At 53.9% G+C, this 19,643-nt stretch overlaps 1 protein-coding gene across 3 annotated transcripts in view; it reads left to right on the forward strand.

Moving 5' to 3' along the window:
• The window catches only part of EXOC6B (exocyst complex component 6B), a 211,570-nt gene that overhangs the window by 102,710 nt on the left and 89,217 nt on the right, over positions 1 to 19,643 (forward strand). For 2 of the 3 annotated variants that reach the window (XM_077280337.1, XM_077280335.1), the window contains exons 9-18: positions 4,781 to 4,864; positions 5,359 to 5,405; positions 7,695 to 7,815; positions 9,191 to 9,262; positions 9,338 to 9,435; positions 9,556 to 9,661; positions 10,571 to 10,680; positions 11,896 to 12,007; positions 14,695 to 14,829; positions 14,960 to 15,139. In XM_077280337.1, coding sequence (XP_077136452.1) covers positions 4,781 to 4,864; positions 5,359 to 5,405; positions 7,695 to 7,815; positions 9,191 to 9,262; positions 9,338 to 9,435; positions 9,556 to 9,661; positions 10,571 to 10,680; positions 11,896 to 12,007; positions 14,695 to 14,829; positions 14,960 to 15,139 — 1,065 coding nt within the window. The remainder of the gene's footprint in view (positions 1 to 4,780; positions 4,865 to 5,358; positions 5,406 to 7,694; positions 7,816 to 9,190; positions 9,263 to 9,337; positions 9,436 to 9,555; positions 9,662 to 10,570; positions 10,681 to 11,895; positions 12,008 to 14,694; positions 14,830 to 14,959; positions 15,140 to 19,643) is intronic. The other variant, XM_077280336.1, reaches the window with a different exon arrangement.

Here is a 19,643-nt window from a genome sequence, read left to right on the forward strand (position 1 = left end):
AGGTGCAACAGTTCATGATGGACAGAGAGCCCAAAGACGTGACTAAAGCAGCGCAGATTACCGACACCTATGAGGCCAACCATAAATCGGAAGTGCGGAAGCCAGTCACCGCCAGCTGGAGAGGGGGTAAGCCTGCAACCAACGTCAGTGCCCCTGCCAGCCAACACAACAGAGGCCCTGTCCTCGTTGCCAACAGCATCAGACCTACCACCGACCCTCGCCAGTGTTTTTCCTACAAGCGGACTGATCACATCAGCACCAACTGTCCAGAGAAACAGAGGAACCCCCCAGCCAAGGCCCCAGGGCCTAATGCAGCAGTTCTTTTGGTGGGTATGACGGTTGGGAGGGTGTTTGACAACGTGCAGCATGTCACCGTGGGGGGGCCATGTCGCTACAGGCCTCAAGGACACCGGGGCTGAACAAACTCTCATCTGACCCGAACTGGTGGCCCGTGAAGAGATTATTCCAGGGATAACCCTTACTGTCACCGGGATTGGGGGCATCAGCTGTCCCCTGCCAATGGCCTGGGTGCATATAGATTGGGGTGCCGGGGTGAAGGATGTGGGGCTGTCCGATAACTTGCCCAGTGATGTTTTATTGGGGACTGATTTGGGGAGGATGGTTGCATACTATGTCCGTGACTCCCCTCCCCGATCGAATGCTGAGGATAGCAATGAAACTGCATATGTTACCTGACAATGCTTTACCGATTAATGATGTACCTGCGGGGTGGGATGGCTGATAACCCCTAACAGAAACAAGCAATGGTGCTCAGGGAAATGGGGAGATGCATGGGAACTGTGAGGAAGGCGATATCGTGCAACTGACCAGTGCCGCAGAGGAAGGTAACTGCCCCATAAGTAGCACTGCTCCTGAAATGTTGGGGGTGGATGGGGAGGTAGTACCCATAGCAGCGCTAGCTGATAGGTCTGTGGAAATCCCCTGGGAGACAGCCTGCGTAGCTGCTGTCACCCGCAGTCAGAGTGCCCGGAACGCAGATAACGTTCTGCCTTCTGGACCCTCCTCAGTCACAGGCGTGACTGAACCAGAGATGGATCCAGAGCAGGTCCCAGAGGGTTCCCTTGGGGAAGGGACCCTGACGTCGCTCCTGGGTGCCCGTAACCAGGAGTTCCAGGCCGCTCGGCTCTCAGATGCGAGCCTGGAGAATTTGAGACACCTCGCCGAGATGCCAACCTCCGTGACAAATAAGGAGAGTGTGTTCTGGGAACGAGGGAGGTTGTACCGGGAGACAGCACCCGGAAAATCCCAAAAGGAGTGGTTGAGGGAAAGACAGCTAGTCGTCCCCCACCTATTCAGGGGTGAGTTGCGGATAGCCCATGAGATACTTGGGTATCAGCAAAACTAAGGTTCGGCTGTCTCAACACTTCTATTGGCCCAAGATGGGGACAGATGTGACAAACTACTGCTGCTCCTTTGCCAGTGATAGAGGAGCCTTTCCAGAGGATCGCGGTGGACATTGTGGGCCCGTTGGCCATCCCCAGCAGCTCTGGAAAGCAATACGTCCTCACTGTGGTAGACTTCCCAGAGGCAGTGGCTCTGTCCTCAACCAGGGTGGATACGGTGGCGGATGCACTGTTGGCTGTCTTTTCATGGGTAGGATTTCCCAGGGAGATGCTTACCGATCAAGGGACAAAAATTCATGTCTCGCCTAATGGAGGCTCTCTGTAAGAAAATGCAGGTGAAGCGTCTGTAATCGAGTGCGTATCACCCACAGACCAATGGCTTGTGTGAGCGCTTCAATGGTACCCTCAAACAGATGCTACGCATGCTGGTTGAGACCCAAGGATGCGACTGGGAGCCGTACCTCCCACACCTGCTATTTGCTTACCGAGAGGTTACGCAAGCCTCGACGGGGATCTCCCCCTTCGAGCTCCTTTACGTCAGGTGAGTACAGGGACCCCTTGGGTTTGTAAGGGAATCCTGGGAAGAGGAGCCGAACCCTTGTGAAGTGTTCATAGTGGAGTATGTCATGCTCTTCCGTGACAAAATACAGACCTTGACACAGTTGGTGCATGACAACATGACACAGGCTGATCAGAAGCACTGGTACGACAAGAACGCCCAGGAAAGGACCTACTAGGTGGAAAGGTGTGGGTGCTGGTCCCCGTACCAAAGGATAAGCTTCAGGCAGCCTGGGAAAGCCCTACGTCGTCCACCAATAGCTCAACCCGGTCACCTATGTGGTCACGCTTGACCACGCTCGGGGTAAGCGAAAGGCCTTTCATGTCAATATGATGAAGGCTCATCACGAACGTGAAGCTTAAGTCCTACCAGTCTGCAGCCTGCCTGAAGACTGGGAGGAAGACCCCCTCATGGACATGCTGGCCCAAGCCAAGGCCGGTGGGTTCATCGAGGATGTGGAGGTAAGCGCCTTGTTAATCGAACCACAGTGGTCGCAGTTGCGGATCATGCTGGAACCCTTCCGGGCCATGTTCTCTAACCGACCTGGAAGGACTGAGTTAGCGGTCCACGAGGTGGGGGTGATTCAACGGTCAAAGAACGCGTGGGCCTGACCTGTAGTTCTCGTGCCAAAGAAGGATCGGACCACCCGGTTCTGCGTGGACTACAGGGGACTCAATGCCATCACAGCCCTGGACGCACACCTAGTGCCCCGCTCCGAGGAGCTGCTTGAGCGGTTAGCGCCGAAAGGGCCAGAGCATGGCAATGCAGATGGGTTGTCCCGCCGGGGCGAACCTGCTAAGGTGCGCATGGAGGAGTACCGAGCCGAGATGTTCTGCCTCCGTAGCACAATCCAAAAGGGGGAGGTGTCACGATAATCTGAATATGCCATGTTTGAGTTTCTACCTAAGCATTTCATGGCTTTTCTGACGCACGCTGTGGGCCTGTCTGACCCCCCCTCTTCCCACTCTGCCTGTGTGTGTGTGAATTCTAAGCCACTCTTTCTTCCCTCCTCCCACAAGAATGTTTATAGCTCTACTACGCTACAAATACCAGACTGTGTGAAACCTACTCATTCCCTCCTCCCGCATAATACCAGCCAAAACTGGTATAGCCACTTCCAAACTGCATGAGCTTCTATTGTTCTATTAAAGTGATATATAGGGGCACCGATCTGGGCTAGAGATATAAGAATTGTTTATTCCGATGTCCATCGATAGATCTATAACTCGCTGAAACCACTAGCAGCTAAACGCCACGAGTGCAAAGCTTGGATTTCTCCGTAAGCGGTTCAGGTAATTGCTCCGTGTTTACATTTAAAAGAATCCCCATGATGTGGGGAACATTCTGATCATTGTGTCTTACGCGAGATATGTGTAAAAATTGCATTTCATACCTTGAAGAAAAGGGGAAGTTTCAGCCTCTAAGTGATGTCACCACAAGGGGAGTGCCTGGGTTTTAGGCTAGGAAATAAGTAGTGAAGCGAGCAGTCTCCAGATGTCTTTGTCCGAGGTCTAGCTGCTATACAGATGTGATATGCATCTTGATGTGTCTCCTGAGCACACGGCCAGCCCTGATGATGCAATGACATAACGACCTATAAGTGTTCTTTTCAATTTTAATCCTTTTTTTTATTTGTAATTGTATTGTACATATAATTGTCTCCTTTATAATATCTTTTTATACTTTGTAAACACTGCCTACCTTTTTTTGGAGTAAAATATAAAACTACTAGCTTGTCTCTCCAAGCTCTATAACGAACTGTCGCGTCCTCTGAAGTGAATTACTCTACTGATTTGGATTGGTTCCGGACCCGCTAATACTTGGGAAATCTGAGCTGGTGGCAGCAACTTTGTCCTGTGCAATTGGGAGTCTTTGCAGCAACCGGCGGCATTGATAATTATTGTTCCTTCCTGTGTGGGAGTAGTTGTATTGCCCTCACTGCAGCGTGCTCAATAGCCAGTACATAGCAGACAGCCTTTCTGGCTACTAATTACCTTAGGTGCAGTACCCTGACTGACCTGAGAGTAAGGGGAGGCGCCAGAGAGCTGCAAGTTCCAAACCGGAACTGGAAAGTGGGATGTAGATAAATCCCCTTCAGATGGAATCAGGGGCAAGCAAACATCCCGGTTCATGTCAAATTGGTGTGAGTGGAGGGGATGATAAGGGTATCTTCCCCGTGAACTGTGACAGATTGGTGGGATTCCTGACATATCCGGTGGGATTTCGTGACAGTGTACAGAGTGACTGCTGCAGCAGAATAGAGAGTGCAGCTCTGGAGTATAATACAGGATGTAACTCAGAATCAGTAATGTAATGTATGTACACCGTGACTGCACCAGCAGAATAGTGAGTGCAGATCTGGGGTATAATACAGGATGTAACTCAGGATCAGTACAAGATCAGTAATGTAATGTATGTACACAGTGACTGCACCAGCAGAATAGTGAGTGCAGATCTGGGGTATAATACAGGATGTAACTCAGGATCAGTAATGTATGTACACAGTGACTGCACCAGCAGAATAGTGAGTGCCGCTCTGGGGTATAATACAGGATGTAACTCAGGATCAGTAATGTAATGTATGTACACAGTGACTGCACCAGCAGAATAGTGAGTGCAGCTCTGGAGTATAATACAGGAGGTATCTCAGAATCAGTAATGTAGTGTATGTGCACAGTGACTGCACCAGCAGAATAGTGAGTTCAGCTCCTGGAGATAATTCTGTTGATGTTTCAGTCCAGCTTTTGTTTGTATGTAAGAAGCACAGACTCGATTCTGTAATGTCTCATTTTCTTCCTTTCCTTCAATCTTTCGGACACTGCTCCGGGTTGCTCACCACCTTGTCGTCTTATTTTAGGCTTCTCGGGAGGTTTTTGAGAACTACTACAGGAAGCAGAGGAGAAAGCAGGCGCGACTAGTGCTCCAGCCGCCGTCCAACATGGTAAGACCCTAAGCCCCCGTGGAGTCTCCCTCCGGTTTGCGGCTTCCTGGCCTCGTGTGTTCGGAGTTGATGTTCTGAGTGAGGCGATGCACTTTCTACCTGGTCACTCAGGACTTTGTGCTCCATCTGCTCATTTATCCCTCACTGTCCTCATGATGAAGGTCAGAACCAAAATGCTGATTGATGGCGAGTGTCAGCCTGATGGATTTTATTAGTCTGTGCTGTGGACTGTTCCGGGGTACGTGGGGGATGGGCTCAGCAGGAGAACTACGTGCACGTTTGCACTTGCTGTCTGTTTTATAATTGCACTATGTTTCTATGCAAAATCACACAAGAGAAAAACAGCTCACGATTATAGAAAGTCCTGTTCAGAGGACTGGAATATCTGGTCACTGCAGGCAAAATGCAATGTATCCCATGTACATGCGTGCTGACACGTAACACATGAGCCCGAGCTCATCTTCGCTGATTCCCTGTACTTTTCTTTGTTGCAGCATGAGACTCTGGCCGGATACAGGAAATATTTCCATCAGATAGTGGGGTAAGTGTCCCGACCCCAGGGGACTCCTACGTTATGTCATTAGGTTCCTTCAGTCACTGGCTCTCCTGTGTCCTGGATCAGACCCATATTCCTGGGTGTGGCTGGTCCCTAATGCAAGCAGTGTGTGAGAGGCAGCTGGCTACAGGTACACCCCTGTATACTGCTGCTGCTCTTCTCCTGCCGGCGTGCTGCTGCTGCTCTTCTCCTGCCGGCGAGCTGCTGCTGCTCTCCTCCTGCTGGCGCTGCTGCTCTCCTCCTGCCGGCACTGCTGCTGCTCCTCTCCTCCTCTTGGCGCGCTGCTGCTGCTCCTCTCCTCCTCTTGGCGCGCTGCTGCTGCTCCTCTCCTCCTCTTGGCTTGCTGCTCCTCCTGCCGGCGCGCTGCTGCTCTCCTCCTGCCGGCGCGCTGCTGCTCTCCTCCTGCCGGCGCGCTGCTGCTCTCCTCCTGCCGGCGGGCTGCTGCTGCTCTCTTCCTGTCGGCACGCTGTTGCTCTCCTGCCGACGCTGCTGCTGCTCCCCTCCTCCTGGCGCGCTGCTGCTGGTCTCCTCCTGCCGGCGGGCTGCTGCTGCTCTCCTCCTGCCGGCGCGCTGCTGCTGCTGCTCTCCTCCTGCCGGCGCGCTGCTGCTGGTCTCCTCCTGCCGGCGCGCTGCTGCTGGTCTCCTCCTGCCGGCGCGCTGCTGCTGGTCTCCTCCTGCCGGCGCGCTGCTGCTGGTCTCCTCCTGCCGGCGCGCTGCTGCTGGTCTCCTCCTGCCGGCGCGCTGCTGCTGGTCTCCTCCTGCCGGCGCGCTGCTGCTGGTCTCCTCCTGCCGGCGCGCTGCTGCTGGTCTCCTCCTGCCGGCGCTCTGCTGCTGGTCTCCTCCTGCCGGCGCGCTGCTGCTGGTCTCCTCCTGCCGGCGCGCTGCTGCTGGTCTCCTCCTGCCGGCGCGCTGCTGCTGGTCTCCTCCTGCCGGCGCGCTGCTGCTGGTCTCCTCCTGCCGGCGCGCTGCTGCTGGTCTCCTCCTGCCGGCGCGCTGCTGCTGGTCTCCTCCTGCCGGCGCGCTGCTGCTGGTCTCCTCCTGCCGGCGCGCAGCTGCTGGTCTCCTCCTGCCGGCGCGCTGCTGCTGGTCTCCTCCTGCCGGCGCGCTGCTGCTGGTCTCCTCCTGCCGGCGCGCTGCTGCTGGTCTCCTCCTGCCGGCGCGCTGCTGCTGGTCTCCTCCTGCCGGCGGGCTGCTGCTGGTCTCCTCCTGCCGGCGGGCTGCTGCTGGTCTCCTCCTGCCGGCGGGCTGCTGCTGGTCTCCTCCTGCCGGCGGGCTGCTGCTGGTCTCCTCCTGCCGGCGGGCTGCTGCTGGTCTCCTCCTGCCGGCGGGCTGCTGCTGGTCTCCTCCTGCCGGCGGGCTGCTGCTGGTCTCCTCCTGCCGGCGCGCTGCTGCTGCTCTCCTGCCGACGCTGCTGCTGCTCCCCTCCTCTTGGCGCGCTGCTGCTGGTCTCCTCCTGCCGGCGCGCTGCTGCTGGTCTCCTCCTGTCGGCGGGCTGCTGCTGGTCTCCTCCTGCCGGCGCGCTGCTGCTGGTCTCCTCCTGCCGGCGCGCTGCTGCTGCTCTCCTCCTGCCGGCGCGCTGCTGCTGCTCTCCTCCTGCCGGCGCGCTGCTGCTGCTCTCCTCCTGCCGGCGCGCTGCTGCTGCTCTCCTCCTGCCGGCGCGCTGCTGCTGCTCTCCTCCTGCCGGCGCGCTGCTGCTGCTCTCCTCCTGCCGGCGCGCTGCTGCTGCTCTCCTCCTGCCGGCGCGCTGCTGCTGCTCTCCTCCTGCCGGCGCGCTGCTGCTGCTCTCCTCCTGCCGGCGCGCTGCTGCTGCTCTCCTCCTGCCGGCGCGCTGCTGCTGCTCTCCTCCTGCTGGTGGTGCTGCTGCTCCCCTCCTCCTCTTGGCGCGTTGCTGCTGTTCCTCAGTCACTTTACACCTCACTGATTTTTCACCTGCAGGATTTTATTTTACCTGATCCTCTGTCATTCTTGTACAAATCCTGCAGAGAACTCTGGGGTTAGTATGTTACTGACCTCTTCTACTTTTTTGCTGTGGATCTACTGATGGGAAAGGGTATTGCCAATGAAGTGGAGTTTAATAATCTTCTTGTTACCCTGCAGTCAGAGGGGGGAGGCTCCTGCGGCAGCCAAGTGTCTTCTACTCAGTCACAGGGCTTTACGGAGCAGAAAAAATAACAGAAATAATATCAATCTTTTCAGTTGTGGTGACTGCTGGTTACTGTTGTCCATCCTGCCATGATGTAATCTGCTTTCCATGTTTCCTTCTGGATTTCATAGTTTTTTTGTGGTTGAGGACCACATTCTGCACACGACGGGAGGCCTTGTGAATCGCGCCTACGTCGATGAGTTATGGGATCTAGCTTTGTCGAAGACCATGGCAGCTCTGAGGACGCACTCGGTAATTTTCCAGTATGCTGATTTTCTTCTGGGCTTTACTTGATATTTGCAATTCTTGAAAATGACGCCGGCCCGACACCTCCAGGCTACGGCCTTCGGCACTTGCTTGACACCTCCAGGCGGCGTCCCTCTGCTCGTCACCTCCTGGCGGTGTCCCTCTGCTCGTCACCTCCAGGCGGCGGCCCTCTGCTCGACACCTCCAGGCTGCGGCCTTCGGCGCTCGCTCGACACCTCCAGGTGGCGTTCCTCTGCTCGACACCTCCTGGCGGTGTACCTCTGCTTGACCTCCTGGCGGCGTCCCTCTGCTCGACATTTCCTGGTGATATCCCTCTGCTCGGCGCCTTCGGGCGGCTTTCCTCTGCTTGACACCTTCGGGCGGCGTCCCTCTGCTCAACACCTTCGGGCGGCTTCCCTCTGCTCGACACCTCCAGGCTGCGGCCTTCGGCGCTCGCTCGACACCTCCAGGTGGCGTTCCTCTGCTCGACACCTCCTGGCGGTGTCCCTCTGCTTGACCTCTCCTGGCGGCGTCCCTCTGCTCGACATTTCCTGGTGATATCCCTCTGCTCGGCGCCTTCGGGCGGCTTTCCTCTGCTTGACACCTTCGGCGGCATCCCTCTGCTCGACACCTTCGGGCGGCTTCCCTCTGCTCGACATCTCCTGGCGGCATCCCTCTGCTCGACATCTCCTGGCGGCATCCCTCTGCTTGACAGTTCCTGGTGATATCCCTCTGCTCGGCACCTCCGGGCGGCGTCCCTCTGCTCGGCACCTTCGAGCGGCGTCCCTCTGCTCGACATCTCCTGGCGGCGTCCCTCTGCTCGACATCTCCTGGTGGCATCCCTCTGCCTGACATTTCCTGGTGATATCCCTCTGCTCGGCACCTCCAGGCGGCGTCCCTCTGCTCGACACCTTGGGGCGGCGTCCCTCTGCTCGACACCTTGGGGCGGCGTCCCTCTGCTTGACACTTCGGGGCAGCGTCCCTCTGCTCGACGCCTCCGGTGGGCAGCGTCCCTCTGCTCGACGCCTCCGGGCGGCAGCGTCCCTCTGCTCGACGCCTCCGGGCGGCAGCGTCCCTCTGCTCGACGCCTCCGGGCGGCAGCGTCCCTCTGCTCGACGCCTCCGGGCGGCAGCGTCCCTCTGCTCGACGCCTCCGGGCGGCAGCGTCCCTCTGCTCGACGCCTCCGGGCGGCAGCGTCCCTCTGCTCGACGCCTCCGGGCGGCAGCGTCCCTCTGCTCGACGCCTCGAGGCGGCGGCCCTCAGTAGGCCCCTTGTTTCTGCTCGATCTCACACTGGATTATGTTCTGTGCACTGATCTGTCTGCTGGATGCACGACTCCTACGCGACTAACTTGCGTGCATGTTGCTTTTCTCTCCCGCAGTCTTACTGCTCCGATCCCAACCTGGTGCTGGATCTGAAGAACCTGATTGTGCACTTTGCGGACACGCTGCAGGTGGGCGCCTGCTCCCCAGGCCTCCTCTGCCTTCCTTTCATCCTTGTACAATAATCCTATTTTCTCCGTTATTAGGGCTATGGCTTCCCGGTGAACCAGCTCTTTGACATGTTGCTGGAAGTCAGAGACCAGTATGGGGAGATCCTACTGAAGAAGTGGGCCGCAGTGTTCAGGTACATGGACCACAAAATCATGGCCGATGATTTGGATCGCTGGTACTTGCCATGCGTCTTGCTGCATGGGTCACTAATGATTTGTGATGAGCTAATAATAATGGTTCTCGTCTTGTGTAGGAGTATTCTGGACGCAGATAACTACAGCCCGATCCCTGTAAATGATGAGAGTGCTTACAAGAAGATCATCAGCCAGTTTCCCTTCCAGGACCCAGAGTTAGAGAAGGTAGGAGACCCCAGATCACGAGCGCGTTGTCTCACCATGCCATGGAGCTGTCATTGCTGTGAGCGGCCTGATCTGTCTTCAGCGGAAGCCTCGCTCACCCAAACATTTTTTTTTTTGTATTGCTTTTTTTTTTTCTTTTTAAAGTGCACGTTTTTGGGGATTTAAAGTAATTTCTACATCTGTGGTTATAAATAAGCTTAGTGAAGCTCCGGAAAAGACACAGAAAAGTTAAGACAGCGTACACATTAGATGGCTGTCAGCCGCCCATTGGTCTGGCAGCCATCTCGGCCAACTCTCCCATACACAGGAGCGATTGCTCGGCCTCAGCACCTGTGTTCTCTATGAGAAAGCTGCCGACTGTCACATCGGACGGCGGCTAATCTCAGGGAGAACAATGGGGTCAGCAGTCTGAAATCTAATATGTGTGATCGACCTGACCATCGCGCCCCCATACACGATACACCGTCGGCTGAGCCTCTCAATATTGGTGGGATCGGGCAGCTTTGGCCTAATGCGTATGGAGACTATTTTAAACCTTGGCCCCGCCTCCTTGGCGCTCCTCTAAGCCCCACCCCTAAGCCACGCCTTCAACCACGCCCCCTTCAGTCGCGAGCCAGCTCCTAATTGAACATAAGAGAAGACGTGTTCTCTTCAGGATTTCTACAAATACGGCGCTGCCTGTCATTTATTTCTGGGGTTAGTTTCCCTTTAAGTGGAAGAGAAGCTTTACTGCTATTGTGGAGCTGTACAACCGGACTGTTGGGGCACATCTCAGGGGGCATATCTCAGGGGGCATATCTTGGTGGGCACATCTAGGTGAGCACCCAAGCAACAGTCTAAACCCTATAGACTTCAGACGCTCCTCCGCCATTTGTCCTGATTTATACCTGATCCATTTCTTGTTTGCAGCAACAGTTTCCCAAAAAGTTCCCCTTCTCCGAATTTGTTCCTAAGATCTACTGTCAGATCAAAGAATTCATCTACGCCTGCCTGAAGTTCTCCGAAGACTTACACCTGAGGTGAGGAGTCTGATGGTCTGGAAGAGGAAACTGAGCCAAAGGGCTCGCAATCTGTGATGTTCCCTGTAACATGGCCCTGCCATGTCACATCGTGCCTCTCCTGTGCCCTGTCATGTCACATCGTGCCTCTCCTGTGCCCGGCCATGTCACATCGTGCCTCTCCTGTGCCCGGCCATGTCGCATCGTGCCTCTCCTGTGCCCGGCCATGTCGCATCGTGCCTCTCCTGTGCCCGGCCATGTCGCATCGTGCCTCTCCTGTGCCCGGCCATGTCGCATCGTGCCTCTCCTGTGCCCGGCCATGTCGCATCGTGCCTCTCCTGTGCCCGGCCATGTCGCATCGTGCCTCTCCTGTGCCCGGCCATGTCGCATCGTGCCTCTCCTGTGCCCGGCCATGTCGCATCGTGCCTCTCCTGTGCCCGGCCATGTCGCATCGTGCCTCTCCTGTGCCCGGCCATGTCGCATCGTGCCTCTCCTGTGCCCGGCCATGTCGCATCGTGCCTCTCCTGTGCCCGGCCATGTCGCATCGTGCCTCTCCTGTGCCCGGCCATGTCGCATCGTGCCTCTCCTGTGCCCGGCCATGTCGCATCGTGCCTCTCCTGTGCCCGGCCATGTCGCATCGTGCCTCTCCTGTGCCCGGCCATGTCGCATCGTGCCTCTCCTGTGCCCGGCCATGTCGCATCGTGCCTCTCCTGTGCCCGGCCATGTCGCATCGTGCCTCTCCTGTGCCCGGCCATGTCGCATCGTGCCTCTCCTGTGCCCGGCCATGGCTGTGAGGATCAGCCGCCTCCTGGAGTCAGACACTGCCGACATCTGCAGTCTTCATCTCCAACACTAGGGGTATGTGTCCGGACCACCATATCCTTGTAATCTGCCGGACGTCTGCCCCCGACACCTCAGCTGCCCGCTCACCATTAGTCTGGAGTTCAGCTCTGAAGTTCACTGAAAACTTGGACAACTTTGTAATGAACTTTCTCCCAATTTCTCATCCTTTAATGTGACCTCTAACATGCCGTGGTGATCGGGAGAGCTGCGACACACTGTGACGACTGTGCTGCTGTGTGAGGCTGGGGGTAATGGGACGCTCCGGTGTAAGAGCAGGATGCACTAGTGATGGCGGATTGGAGCAGTAAGGGCCGTGCAGAGGCCGATGGCTGCAGGCTGAGCGTGGCCGCCGTGCAGCCTCCTGGTCTCCGTCCTGAGTCTCTGTCATTCCAGCTCTACAGAAGTGGACGACATGATCCGAAAGTCCACCAACCTGCTGCTGACCCGCACCCTGAGCAACTGCCTGCAGAACATCATCAAACGGAGAAACGTGGGGCTGACGGAGGTAAGAGGATCTCGGGGTGCTGGGATACACTAGGGGGCGCGCTCTCCGACCGTCGTGTGAGGGCTGCTGTGCGCCGGCCGTGTACACTGCAGGCAGACGGCGTCCCACACCTCCACGCTCCGCCATTGAGAAGCTTGAACGCTCGGCAGAAGCCCTGAAATGCGCTAGGTACACAGACCCCGGCTGTGTTGTCTCTGCCGCGTAGCCCCCGCATAGCTGGTAACGCATCTCCTCCCATGAAAGGGCCCAGGAACAATGAGCTGGGTAATGACAGTGGAGGGGGCCGCCCCGCAGGCGTAACGGCAGTCTGGCCCCTTACATTTATTTTCTCTTCCCCTCACATTCGATGTCTGTCCCATACACAGACGCTCGCCCCCGATGTTCTCTGTGAGATGCCACCGGCCAGCCTCTGCTGGTGACTTATCTCCTGGAGAACATGGCAACCGGCACTCCGGAATCCATCATGTCAGACTAACCTCTCCCCCGACCATCAGTCCGCTGCTGCCCCCATACATCGGTGGTGACAGCGGCCGTAAATCTCCACATCTCTCAGGTAGTAGCCTCCAAGTCCTCACAGCTCCTGACGGCTGGTTCAGGTGATGCACTGAGCGTTCTCGGCTGCAGCGCGTTGTGGGCGATGTTACACCGTGCTCTGCTCTCAGCATTGGATGCTGGCAGAGCACGGCGCTGTTTACACGGTGCCATCTGTAGGGCGTGCTCTGTGCATGATGGAGGCGCCTGTGTCGCTTGTGCTGCAGGTGGGTAAATCATGGTGGAGAGGTTGCAGTCAGCCATCACTCTCCTTGTAGCCCGTGCTTGTCCCCGGGTACATACTACCTGCCTACTGACTGCCAGCAGTTAACATGTGACGTCTAAGCTGGCGGAGACAGGTGGCAGACTGGCTGCAGCAGTCACCAATCAGCTGCCACTGACTGCCTGCACTTATCACGGCCTGTCTGAGCTAGAAGGGACTGTTGGGTGACTGCTGCAGCCCATCAGTTGCTACTGACTGCCTGAGCTAGAAGAGGCTTTTGGGTGTCTGCTGCAGCCAATCGGCTACCACAGACTACATGCAGTCATCACGGGCCGTCAGAGCTAGAAGCGACTAGTGGGTAACTATAGGTGACTAACAATTGCTGCAGCCAATCAATGGCCATAAATAAAGAGAGACGTGGCACTCACCCAGATTCTGCTATAATTCAATGTCCTTTATTCATCCTTATGACGATAAGGACATAACGTGGAGAAGGCGGCTGGTGTACGAAGGGGTGCGGGGAGTGAGAGGAGGACGACGGCCGTTTCGCGCCGATGCGCTTCAACGGGTCTTTATTTTTGTACATCACGCTATGAACTTTCGCTGAGCACCTCCAGTGCACTGCTGAAAACTCACGTGCTACAAAAGTCCTAATTAGAATCCTATGTTTACTACCGCATGAGCTGTCGCAAAACCGCCTAGTGCCGTTCGTTCTTGAACTCTTATTTGCTTCTCAATCAATGGCCATTGACTGCTTGTGGTTATCATGTGCTGTCTCTTCTGGAAGAGACAGGTAGGAGACCGGTGACTGCTGCAGCCAATCAGCGGCTACGGACTGCCTTCAGTTATCACGGGCTATATCTGAGCTAGAAGTGAAAGGTAGGAGACCGGTGACTGCTGCAGCCAATCAGCGGCTACGGACTGCCTTCAGTTATCACGGGCTATATCTGAGCTAGAAGTGAAAGGTAGGAGACCGGTGACTGCTGCAGCCAATCAGCGGCTACGGACTGACTGCAGTTATCACGGGCTATATCTGAGCTAGAAGTGAAAGGTAGGAGACCGGTGACTGCTGCAGCCAATCAGCGGCTACGGACTGCCTTCAGTTATCACGGGCTATATCTGAGCTAGAAGTGAAAGGTAGGAGACCGGTGACTGCTGCAGCCAATCAGTGGCTACGGACTGACTGCAGTTATCACGGGCTATTTCTGAGCTAGAAGTGAAAGGTAGGAGACCGGTGACTGCTGCAGCCAATCAGCGGCTACGGACTGCCTTCAGTTATCACGGGCTATATCTGAGCTACAAGTGAAAGGTAGGAGACCGGTGACTGCTGCAGCCAATCAGCGGCTACGGACCGCCTGCAGTTATCACAGGCTATATCTGAGCTAGAAGTGAAAGGTAGGAGACTGGTGACTGCTGCAGCCAATCAGCGGCTACGGACTGCCTTCAGTTATCACGGGCTATATCTGAGCTACAAGTGAAAGGTAGGAGACCGGTGACTGCTGCAGCCAATCAGCGGCTACGGACCGCCTGCAGTTATCACGGGCTATATCTGAGCTAGAAGTGAAAGGTAGGAGACTGGTGACTGCTGCAGCCAATCAGCGGCTACGGACTGCCTGCAGTTATCATGGGCTATCTGAGCTAGAAGTGAAAGGTAGGAGACTGGTGACTGCTGCAGCCAATCAGCGGCTACGGACTGCCTGCAGTTATCACGGGCTATCTGAGCTAGAAGTGAAAGGTAGGAGATCGGTGACTGCTGCAGCCAATCAGCGGCTACGGACTGCCCTCGGTTATCATGTGATGATCAGGGTAGAGCTGGTGCGGTCACTCAGAAGCCTGGGGCCCATGGCCAGCGACAGCCCCTATAATCACCAGTGAGACCACCAGTATTGAGAATGCAGAGAAGTAACCAGGGTCCCCCGTCCTGTCTCCTCAGCTTGTACAGATCATCATCAATACCAGCCATCTGGAGGTCTCCTGCAAGTTCCTGGAGGAGTTCATCACCAACATCACCAACGTTCTCCCCGACACTGTCCACACCTCCAAGCTGTACGGCCTGACCACATTCAAGGTAAGGACAGGGCCGCTTTGTGGAGGCCGCTGCCGGCCTCTCTGGTGGCCCCTAAGTGTATGAGACGTGAATGCTGATGATGTCTGGGTCGTGTGTGTGACCCTCACCTACTACCGTGTGTCTTGTGCAGGACGCCCGACAGGCTGCAGAGGAGGAAATCTACACCAATCTGAACCAGAAAATCGACCAGTTCCTACAGCTGGCGGATTACGACTGGATGGCAGCAGAGTGTGCGGAGCAGGCCAGCGACTATCTCCTGGATCTGGTGGCTTTCCTGAACAGCACATTTGCAGTATTCACACATCTCCCCGTAAGTAGCTCCGCATGCTACAGAATAAGGCAAATATCAGATCTGCGGTGAACCTATGCACAAGAATATATCTACTATAATACTGCCCCATGTACAAGATTATAACTACTATAATACTGCCCCTATGTACAAGAATATAACTACTATACTACTGCCCCTATGTACAAGAATATAACTACTATAATACTGCTCCTATGTACAAGAATATAACTACTATAATACTGCTCCTATGTACAAGAATATAACTACTATAATACTGCTCCTATGTACAAGAATATAACTACTATAATACTGCTCCTATGTACAAGAATATAACTACTATAATACTGCCCCTATGTACAAGAATATAACTACTATAATACTGCTCCTATGTACAAGAATATAACTGCTATAATACTGCCCTTATGTACAAGAATATAACTACTATAATACTGCCCCTATGTACAAGAATATAACTACTATAATACTGCTCCTATGTACAAGAATATAACTGCTATAATACTGCCCTTATGTACAAGAATATAACTACTATAATACTGCCCCTATGTACAAGAATATAACTACTATAATACTGCTCCTATGCACAAGAATATATCTACTATAATACTGCCCCATGTACAAGATTATAACTACTATAATACTGCCCCTATGTACAAGAATATAACTACTATACTACTGCCCCTATGTACAAGAATATAACTACTATAATACTGCTCCTATGTACAAGAATATCACTACTATAATACTGCTCCTATGTACAAGAATATAACTGCTATAATACTGCCCTTATGTACAAGAATATAACTACTATAATACTGCCCCTATGTACAAGAATATAACTACTATAATACTACTCCTATGCACAAGAATATAACTACTATAATACTGCTCCTATGTACAAGAATATAACTGCTATAATACTGCCCCTATGTACAAGAATATAACTACTATAATACTACTCCTATGCACAAGAATATAACTACTATAATACTGCCCCTATGTACAAGAATATAACTACTATAATACTGCCCCTATGTACAAGAATATAACTACTATAATACTGCTCCTATGTACAAGAATATAACTACTATAATACTGCTCCTATGTACAAGAATATCACTACTATAATACTGCTCCTATGTACAAGAATATAACTACTATAATACTGCTCCTATGTACAAGAATATAACTACTATAATACTGCCCCCTACGTACAAGAATATAACTACTATAATACTGCTCCTATGTACAAGAATATAACTACTATAATACTGCTCCTATGTACAAGAATATAACTACCATAATACTGTCCCCTATATACAAGAATATAACTACTATAATACTGCCCCCCCTACGTACAAGAATATAACTACTATAATACTGCCCCTATGTACAAGAATATAACTACTATAATACTGCCCCTATGTACAAGAATATAACTACTATAATACTGCCCCTATGTACAAGAATATCACTACTATAATACTGCTCCTATGTACAAGAATATAACTACTATAATACTGCCCCTATGTACAAGAATATAACTACTATAATACTGCCCCTATGTACAAGAATATAACTACTATAATACTGTTCCTATGTACAAGAATATAACTACTATAATACTGCCCCTATGTACAAGAATATAACTACTATAATACTGCTCCTATATACAAGAATATATCTACTATAATACTGCCTCTATGTACAAGAATATAACTACTATAATGCTGCCCCTTCTTGACTATCTTGTGTACAGTCGTGTGTTGTGTGTTTCCCATGCTTGATGTGACATTAGTGATGCGGAGCATTGTGGCGGCCCGATCTGCTATTGCCACGTTCTGCAGGAAGTGCTGTTCGCCCGCAGATTGTGCCTGGCACTATTTTCGGTATATTTTCTCTTTAATCATTCCTTTCATAGTTTCCAGCATCCTCCTATAGAGGTGACTCTGAGTTCAGGACGTTCTTGTTTCTGGGGAAGGAAGTTTGCCCGTATTAAATATTCTGATAGTGGAGACTTATGGTGGTGATATGGCGGCACGAATCTGATGTCACGGATGTATATGGCGGCACCTTATCTTGTGCTTTATAAGGTCACATCAGGACAGACAACCAGTTGTAGGATCCCTACACTGTCTTTTTTTGTTAGTTTGTGCCGCAGAGCCTTAGTGGTCTTCTTATCTTTGTAGTAGAGGGGCGGTATTATTTATGAACTAGGGGTGTTTCTTACCATTTCCTGCTCCCTTCATTAGTGAGGGTCCTTCCTCCTCATCCTCGTGACCTCTACCTTCTTGCCGTAGGCCACAGCCGATACTCACTCCAGGATGCCGGTGAGTAGCCGTTGTGCCGTCTGCAGTGAGGGGTCCGGGGTGCCGCCTGCAGTGAGGGGTCCGGGGTGCCGCCTGCAGTGAGGGGTCCGGGGCGTGATCTGCATGACAAGTAACACGCGTGTTGTGAGGCTGCATGGAGTGAGCCACGCCATTAATCCCTGCCCCGCTGCGGTGTCCTGTGGGCTCGGCTCCTCGGGGGTGATCACACTGCCGCCGTAGTCTTTGTGCTGTGATTTCTTTGTTCCAGCACCTGCCGGATTATCAGATATTCTGTATTATGAGATTTTCTATTTTTCAGATTCGCCCCAGATTACTGGATTAATGCAAATTCTTCTCGTTGTGAATACACTCTATTACACTTTTCAACCTTTTTTTTTTCTTCCTGCTAGTGAATAGAAACGTTCAGAGGCTTCTGCACTTTCCGGCCTTGTCCTGCTCACACGTGCCCTGCCGAGTGTGGGACGCTTCGTTATCGGCATACGGGCAGCGACCCCTCTAACCATCCCGGCGGCACGTTCTGCCAGTGCAGGTGTATTATCACATGTATGTAGTGACTACCGTCTGATTCCCGCACACCCTCCTGGAGTTGTCGCGGTGCGCGGGGCAGGGTGAGGTCGGCTCCTATCTGGCTGCTTCCTCCGACTCGACGTTCTGCAGTCGTGCTGGGAAATGGTCCCCAGATTACGGAGGCGATCGTCGCAGCGTTCTCTCCCACCAGTCATGGAGGCGATCGTCGCAGCGTTCTCTGCCACCAGTCATGGAGGCGATCGTCGCAGCGTTCTCTCCCACCAGTCATGGAGGCGATCGTCGCAGCGTTCTCTCCCACCAGTCATGGAGGCGATCGTCGCAGCATTCTCTCCCACCAGTCATGGAGGCGATCGTCGCAGCGTTCTCTCCCACCAGTCATGGAGGCGATCGTCGCAGCGTTCTCTCCCACCAGTCATGGAGGCGATCGTCGCAGCGTTCTCTCCCACCAGTCATGGAAGCGATCGTCGCAGCGTTCTCTCCCACCAGTCATGGAGGCGATCGTCGTAGCGTTCTCTCCCACCAGTCATGGAGGCGATCGTTGTAGCGTTCTCTCCCACCAGTCATGGAGGCGATCGTCGTAGCGTTCTCTCCCACCAGTCATGGAGGCGATCGTTGTAGCGTTCTCTCCCACCATTCATGGAGGCGATCGTCGTAGCGTTCTCTCCCACCAGTCATGGAGGCGATCGTCGTAGCGTTCTCTCCCACCAGTCATGGAAGCGATCGTCGCAGCGTTCTCTCCCACCAGTCATGGAGGCGATCGTCGCAGCGTTCTCTCCCACCAGTCATGGAGGCGATCGTCGCAGCGTTCTCTCCCACCAGTCATGGAGGCGATCGTCGCAGCGTTCTCTCCCACCAGTCATGGAGGCGATCGTCGCAGTGTTCTCTCCCACCAGTCATGGAGGCGATCGTCGCAGCGTTCTCTCCCACCAGTCATGGAAGCGATCATCGCAGCACTCCTCTCCCCCCAGTCATGGAAGCGATCATCGCAGCACTCCCTCCCCCCAGTCACGGAGGCGATCGTCGCAGCACTCCCCTCCCCCCAGTCACGGAGGCAATTGTCACCTAATTCTGACACCTTGAACTTCTTAACTTTGGTCAGTAGGGCGATAGTTGTTGCTTTGTACAGCAGACAGATAGGAGCAGTGTCTACCGGACCCCTCTTTACAGTGGAAAGAAGGGAGTAATGTCTACCGGACCCCTCTGTACAGCGGGCAGACGCAAGCATTGTCCACCGGACCCCTCTGTACAGCGGGCAGACTCGAGCATTGTCCACCGGACCCCTCTGTACAGCAGGCAGACGCAAGCATTGTCCACCGGACCCCTCTGTACAGCGGGCAGACTCGAGCATTGTCCACCGGACCCCTCTGTACAGCGGGCAGACACGAGCATTGTCCACCGGACCCCTCTGTACAGCGGGCAGACACGAGCATTGTCCACCGGACCCCTCTGTACAGCGGGCAGACGCAAGCATTGTCCACCGGACCCCTCTGTACAGCAGGCAGACTCGAGCATTGTTCACCGGACCCCTCAGTACAGCAGTCAGACTCGAGCATTGTCCACCGGACCCCTCTGTACATCAGGCAGACTCGAGCATTGTCCACCGGACCCCTCTGTACAGCGGGCAGACACGAGCATTGTCCACCGGA

This window comes from Ranitomeya variabilis, chromosome 1 (genome assembly GCF_051348905.1).
Source record: "Ranitomeya variabilis isolate aRanVar5 chromosome 1, aRanVar5.hap1, whole genome shotgun sequence".
Classification (NCBI taxonomy): domain Eukaryota; kingdom Metazoa; phylum Chordata; class Amphibia; order Anura; family Dendrobatidae; genus Ranitomeya; species Ranitomeya variabilis.